This window comes from Trifolium pratense, linkage group LG6 (assembly GCF_020283565.1).
Source record: "Trifolium pratense cultivar HEN17-A07 linkage group LG6, ARS_RC_1.1, whole genome shotgun sequence".
NCBI classification, from domain to species: domain Eukaryota; kingdom Viridiplantae; phylum Streptophyta; class Magnoliopsida; order Fabales; family Fabaceae; genus Trifolium; species Trifolium pratense.
In genome coordinates, this window is record NC_060064.1 from 38,330,806 (window position 1) to 38,338,260 (window position 7,455).

General features: G+C 33.4%; 1 protein-coding gene across 1 annotated transcript; it reads left to right on the forward strand.

Annotated features, from left to right (window-relative positions):
* Nucleotides 1–3,280: 3,280 nt before the first annotated feature.
* Nucleotides 3,281–7,455, forward strand: LOC123891539 (F-box/kelch-repeat protein SKIP30). The gene is made up of 2 exons (XM_045941420.1): nt 3,281–3,591; nt 5,975–7,455. Exon 2 carries the CDS (start codon nt 6,045–6,047, stop codon nt 7,080–7,082), a length of 1,038 nt encoding a protein of 345 aa, XP_045797376.1. The 5' UTR covers nt 3,281–3,591; nt 5,975–6,044; the 3' UTR covers nt 7,083–7,455.

Genomic DNA, 7,455 nt, shown 5'->3' on the forward strand with positions numbered 1-7,455 from the left:
TATTACGGGTTATATCGAAATTTTGTTTACATCTAAAACTCCTCCATTATCCAAAAATTCCTAATTTTTGAATAGTTTAATACTTCGTACACAATACAACAAAAGATAGACGAAGTAAATTAAAAAACAAATAGGGTTAGATGCAATTACTTTCTTTCAATATGTAGATCTAAAGACAATAAAATATCAAGTAGAAGAGACGTAGAAATTAAAATAGATCTAGAATATATATTAGAATATCTTTCCCACCTTCTCTATCACCATATTATTAATTATAAGCTTTGTAAAATATAACATTTTTATCTTATATCAAAGATGGATAAAAATAACAAAGAGAAGAGTATATTAGATTGAAAGGGAGAGAAGAAAAAAAAATAATTTGCATCTAATGGTTGTTCGGTCGGTTTCGGTTATGGAGAGATAGAATTTTAGAGACCCGCACCCGCCCGTATGCAACCGTTCATGCCCGATTTTTCGCAATTTGTTGACCCGAGACCCGACCCGCACCCAACCGAATGCTTCAATGTGTTGTCGGTTATATCAGTTTCGAGTCGGATCTCGGGTTCATGCTCACCCCTAGATAGGGACATCACATTTTATATGCAAGAGATGAGATTTGAAACTTACTCTACTTATTCACCTAAAAAAAATGAAATTCTAGCCAATAAAATACTTGATAAAAAAATGATTTCTTTTTAAAGCTGAGCTGGGCACAAGGAACATAAACCTAACTCATTAAAAATGATATTTAGTGCGATAATTACTAGTAATTAGTATTATGCTTTTGATTTATTTATTTTTCTTTTTAAGACTAGTTGTGTTTTTCATATTCTATACCTTTTTGGTTTACCATGTACGAAGTTTCCACGGTCATTAGCAATGACTAGTCACAGTTGAGAAATTTATGGAACACTTTGTGAGCTTTTTCCTTTCATCAATTTCTTTTGATACACAGAAGCAATAGTCAATAATCGAATCTCCAATCATCTGCTTTAGGGATTCAAGACCCTTATCAGTTAGACTAATTTATCGTTGGAATCTTTTTTCTATTCTATATATCCTTACACTTTTACTTGTTTCCACAGCTATCGTAAATTGCATCTCTATTGAACTCTAGTAGAGTATATTCCCTTTTGTTCTCTCTCTTACTCTTCTTCTTCACTTCTTAATGCATCATTTTCCTTAACAAATCTCATAATTCATGATCTAAAAGAATGAAGCTTTTGGATCCTAAAAGGTATTTGTCCATTTAAGAAAATCAGATCTAAAGAAGCATGTTGGAGTCTTCGGTACAAATACACAGCTTGTGGATCACAAAGGTCCTAAGAATTTAAGAATTTAAGTGAAAGAATAGTGATTGATTTATTTATGTGCATATTTTTGTGATGATTGGTGGTGAGTATTCTATGACTTGTCAAATTAAGAAGCTACTTTTGTGACTTGTCAAGTTAAAAAGTTATTGCTCATGTAACAAATTTAAGAAATTGTGATAATCAAGCCACATTAGATAAGGTAGCTTACTTCCAACAAATTAGGCATGCCTACCTAACTATGTTTAAACTTTAATGGGATGAACCAAACTGTAGGGTACATTACGACTATGTATGCATTACATGTAAAGTACTATGGTTGTAATAATTTATTCATGAAGTTTAAGTACAATTGTAAGGTTTTACATCGTAAACATTGTAATCCAATCCTTGTTAAAATTTAGGGACTAGTTTAATAGAGTAAGAGAAATTTTTAAAATATTCGTGATTTCATAAACCTATTTTAAGAGTTTAATTTGTATAAAGTGAGTGACTAACCAATGATTCACTTCTCAAATGTAGAAGTAGAAGTGACTGCATTTAAATTTGTCTAAATAATCAATCATTAGTTGGTCCAGTGGTGATTGACGCTGAACTTGGTGGAAAATACTAGGATTCGATCCCCTGCAACAGTAATCGGATGGAGCTGAAACCACTTGATACCAGAACTGACCTCTGAACCAAATTAAGCGGTTCAGTTGGTTGGATACTGACGATTGAAAAAAATTGTCTAAATAAAAACTAAAAACCGATTTAAATAAAAACAACATGAAACTCATTATTATAGTTGACATTGATCCAAGTACTAAGGGTCATGGACCCTTAAATAAGCAGTCAAAAGTTCGATCTTGTCTCTTGTGCGGAGAGAAATTCAGTTGGAAGGAAAATATACTCAACATAGATCAGTTACTTTTAAATTATGGTGGAAATTTTAAACCTATAATAAAATATAATAATAATAATAATAATAATAATAATAATAATAATAGAAAAATATCATTGTTGAACCTTTTTCCCATTTTATATTTTTCAATGTATTAAATACACAATTTTTAATGTAAAATTTCATATTTCTTTTACCTTTTAACAAGTGTCTAAATATCTATAAGGACTTGTTGTAAAACAAAATGTCTATAAGACGTTTATTAGCATTTTCCATTGATAAATACCCTAAGCTAACAAATGAAAGTGTCAATATCCATCTGAACATAGCCAGCTATGGATTGAAAAACATTTCTTATATTATTCTTAATTGAATGAATTTCCTTGTGCACGCGCAATTAGTATTTCAATATACTATACTACAAACAAGAATGTGAATATAACCCCTCCTTGCCCTTGGACTAAGGAAACAGAACAAAAAAAGGAAAAGAAAAACGTTTTGAGAAAAAGATTGGAGATTCCAGAAGGTATGTAATGTATAGTCTATAAGAAAGGGAAAATGAGAAAAGAATTAAAGAATATGCCAAGATGTTATTCTTCATATGTGACTGACTCTGTGCAATGAATGAATGAGTAGTAACTAGTAAGTCCGGGTCGACACGCAAAACAACATCAAGTTACTCAGCTACATGCCAAAATAACCCCAACTTCTTTACACAACAAGATTTATTGCCATTCCTTCATCTTTTCTTTTTGTTTTCTTCCATTAATTAAAATATAATACTAATAATAATATATTTTAAATATATATCTAAAATATTCAAAAAATATAAGATATTAAGTTTCAACCGGTTAATGAACTCCACTAAGATAATTTGTTTGAGAAAATTTGAATTCACTTTTTAGTAAAAATAATTTTTGATGTGCACTAATCTAATTCAGGGATCAATTCTAAGATAAGTTGTTTCAGCTTCCTTCTAATCGTAGTTACATGATCAATTTATATCAAGTCTTACATCAATCACCACTTAACGATAGTGGGTTCATTGACTTGCGATATAGATTCTAATCTAAAATAAAATAATCTTGTGTTGAGATAAAATAGGTATTGAATTTACATTATTATTTTTTTGTCGATAAAGAAACAAAATATCATCATCTCATTCTGATGGGAAAGGAAAGGAAGGGGAAGTAACACTTAAACACAATTTCACAAACATATTCATATTAATTCACATTGACTCTGTATTTGTTTGTGGGTTGCAACAAAGTGTTATTATTATTATTATTATTTCACCGTACCGTTTTCTTCGCCCTTTCATCTCAATCGACCCATCCAATTTCATCTTTTTCCTTCAACAATCTTTCCGATTCCTGTTCTTCTTCATTTCATTTCCAGGTATTCAACCTACCTTCCATTTTCTATTTTATTTATCAATTTTCAAAAATAATAATGTGTAATTTGAATCGGGAATAACAATTTGCGTTTATTTTCATTATTTGTTTTAACCCCAATGTTGCAATTCTTGTGCTTAATCTTCTTCTATTTGATTTTCTTGTTATCCTTCTTTTAACTGATGAAAAATGTTAGGGTTGTAACCCCAATTTCAATTTAAAGAGTTACGTGTTGGGTGTTATAGCTTTTGATGAAAAATGTTAGGGCTGAATCTAAAAACAGTTTTTTTTTTTTTTTTAATACCTAGTTGACCTGAGTTTGGTCTTTTTGTTTTGTTGCTTCATAGTTAAGACAATTTTTTGAAGGAAATTTTTGTTTTTTGCTTTTTGGATCATGCAGTGATACTGGGAATTGTTTTTTTTTTGTCAAATTTCTTTATGAATCTATGTACAGCCTGTTATGAATGTATTGAATTTTCCTCAAAATTTTATGTCTCATTTTCTTGTGTTGGTGTGCCTTTGGATTCGATTCTCTCTGCCATGGTCAATGAACAGTTTTTATAGTTTTCTTGCATATGTTTGCTATGGCATACGTTTTTCATGGTTTTCGAAATGACGAATAAATGTGTTGCTAATTGCTATATTTTGTACTTGAAAACAAAAGGAGTTTGATATGACCATTTTACAATTTCGATGAAATAGCTAATTAGGTGTCTCTTACATTGGTGTTTCTTTATAACATCTTAGTTTATGCTTATAAGGCTGTGTTATGTTTGGTTGGAGTTTGGACAATTAGTTTTGGAAGTTTAATGTTAAACTAACTCTTGCTTGACTCCTTAGTATGCATTTTTTCTGTATTTTGGAGTCATGGAACATATATATGTCAAGCTAAAGTTAATGCAGCCTAGAGAGTGTCTATGTAACTGTTAATAACAGGTTCAGGCATGTAACTGCAACTGCTGTGTGGTTATAATCGACCTGAGGTGTTTATGGGAGGCATGATTTAGGGATTTGATCCTCGTGGTCAAATAACCCTTATAGAATCATTCAGACGTCTACGGTTTTATTTGATTTCCATCATGTGATGAATCATAATTGACTTTAAATTGTGTGTGATTTTGTGCAATTCATATCACCTATTTGAATTTCATGATTCAATGATTGCATTTTTCTTTTGTTTTTTCTTTCTCCAATTCTCATCAAAGAAATTAACATGTCAGATAAGCTTAAAATTTTAAATAAAATAAAAAACTAAAAGAGCGCTTCTGTATGCACTTTATTTATTTTTCTATTGTCATGTTTTCATTATTTAGAAATACGGGGGGTTTCAAACAGCCAATCATGCATTTGCATACTCTCACTGTCCCACACCTCATATGGCTATACCCTCTGTTCTTTTTCCATTTTGACCTGTGACATATAACTTAGCTTTTGGTTTGTGAGATTTGTGGTTAAGTTGTTTTATGGATTTCTGATTTAAAAGTTAAAACTATTACAATAAGGACTTATAGTGATAAGGTCACTTGAGGTTTTGGTGGAAGGGACATATGGGGTTGGAGTGATGAAGGAGTGGGCTCATGGGTTCAACTCCCCCCACTATTCAAAACATTAACTCGGTGATTCACATTTTGAATTGAGATTTTGTAACTATTTTCCCTGCAGTTTTGATAAGTATGAGCATGTTAAACTTTATGGGCCAGACCAGTTGCCATGAGTAGTTATTATAGTTTTATTTAAACAGTCAAGCAATTGTTTGTTTAATTTTTCTTAAGGGGGGAGATTAAGAAACAATATCTCTTTAAGTAATATGCGACCTCAGTTATCTGCTGGGTTGTAGTCTTGTAGAGGATAGGTATAATGCAAACTAATGATAGAAGTTTATAGGCTATAAGAAAACATGAGAGTATGAGACTGTTGTTGGGTGTAGGTGGTTGAAAGTATCAGACACTTTTAGAAGGCATTTTAGCTTTATTTTAAACTACCAGCTTGTCTTTGGTTGACTGGTAGAACAGAAGCTATCATTTAATGTCAACATTGCTTCCATCATTGGAGGGATGGACCGCTGATTTGAAATCCTGAGTGTCTTTATGTGTCTCTGTTGTCTTTTTCGTTAATATTCACTAATCATAAATTATATGCAATTTCACAGCTTTTGTTGTTGTTATCCCTGTTGCTGTTTGATTGGTTGAACAAAAATATACTGTATAGTTTATTTCTGATATTAAAATCAAGAAAATCTACTATGCTTTACAAACAACAAATTTTTGTTGAAACTTTGTACATGCTGGATGCTGCTCCAGTGACCATGTTTTTCAGATTATTGCTGCTTCTTACGTGTTGAGTGTTTTAATTCTCTATTGACCTTGTTTTTCAAATTGTTGCTGCAGGTGGACCTTCCATAATAACGTGAAGTCAGTGGTGGGGACATAACCGGCTTAGATTTGTTATACATTTATCATGTCTGAACTGATTGAAGGACTTCCTGATGCTGTTGCAATAAGGTGCCTTGCACGTGTTCCCTTCTACCTCCACCCAAAGTTAGAGGTTGTCTCTCGTTCTTGGCAAGCAGCCATTCACAGCCCAGAACTATCCAAAATTCGACAGGAGGTTGCTTCATCTGAGGATCTCTTGTGTGTCTGTGCTTTTGATCCAGAGAATGTATGGCAGCTTTATGACCCTCTAAGAGATCTCTGGATTACGCTTCCTGTTCTTCCCTCAAAGATCAGGCACCTTTCTCACTTTGGTGCTGTATCCACAGCTGGAAAGTTGTTTGTCATTGGCGGTGGAAGTGATGCTGTTGATCCTTCGACCGGTGATCATGATGGATGTTTTGCAACCGATGAAGTCTGGTCATATGACCCGATAATCAAGCAGTGGTCTCCTCGGGCTCCAATGCTTGTTCCCCGTTCTATGTTCGCGTGCTGTGTTTTGAATGGGAAAATTGTTGTCGCTGGGGGATTCACTAGCTGTAGAAAAACAATATCTCAAGCAGAAATTTACGACCCTGAGAAGGATTTATGGACTCCATTGCCTGATCTTCACCGCACTCAAAATTCAGCCTGTTCAGGAATAGTGATTGGTGGAAAGATGCATGTACTGCACAAGGACATGTCAACAGTGCAAGTTTTAGACAATGCAGGGGCTAGATGGATCGTTGAGGAGTGTGATTGGCTTCAAGGTCCAATGGCAGTAGTCCAGGATGCACTTTGTGTTATGAGCAATGGATCTATCATAAAGCAGGACAAAGAAGGGAGAAAGATTGTAAGTTCAGCAACAGATTTTAAGAAGAGAATTGGGTTTGCAATGATTGGACTTGGCGATAATTTGTATATGATCGGAGGCGTCATTGGACCTGACAGATGGAATTGGGACATTAAACCATTATCAGATGTTGATGTTCTCACACTTGGGAGTGAGAGACCAACTTGGCGCCAAGTAGCTCCAATGACAAGATGCCGTGGTACCATTGTTGGTTGTACACTGCTGAGAATTTAAACCCTCTCTTTCTAGCTAGGTTCCCATGTACTTTGTATTGCATTGCATCCCTTCAACTAGATGAAAGAGTATTTGTGTTGACAACATGTGGTAACAACTAACAAGGTGAGTTTTTTCTGTCTGTTTGAAGCATAACAACAGCTTGGTCCATCACAGTAAGCAGTCAACAAATCGGACTTACTTCACTTTGCGAATGATATGGAAGACCGCTTCATATAGCACAAATCAACAACTTCATTTAGTTATTCTCTTTTACTCTTTTCTGAAGGTTGCTTAGATGGATTATGTTCCACATCATCATAATCTCATAATTTTGTTAATATGTGGGAATTAAATTTAGCTATGAGATGGGTTTCATTCTTTCTTCAGCCAA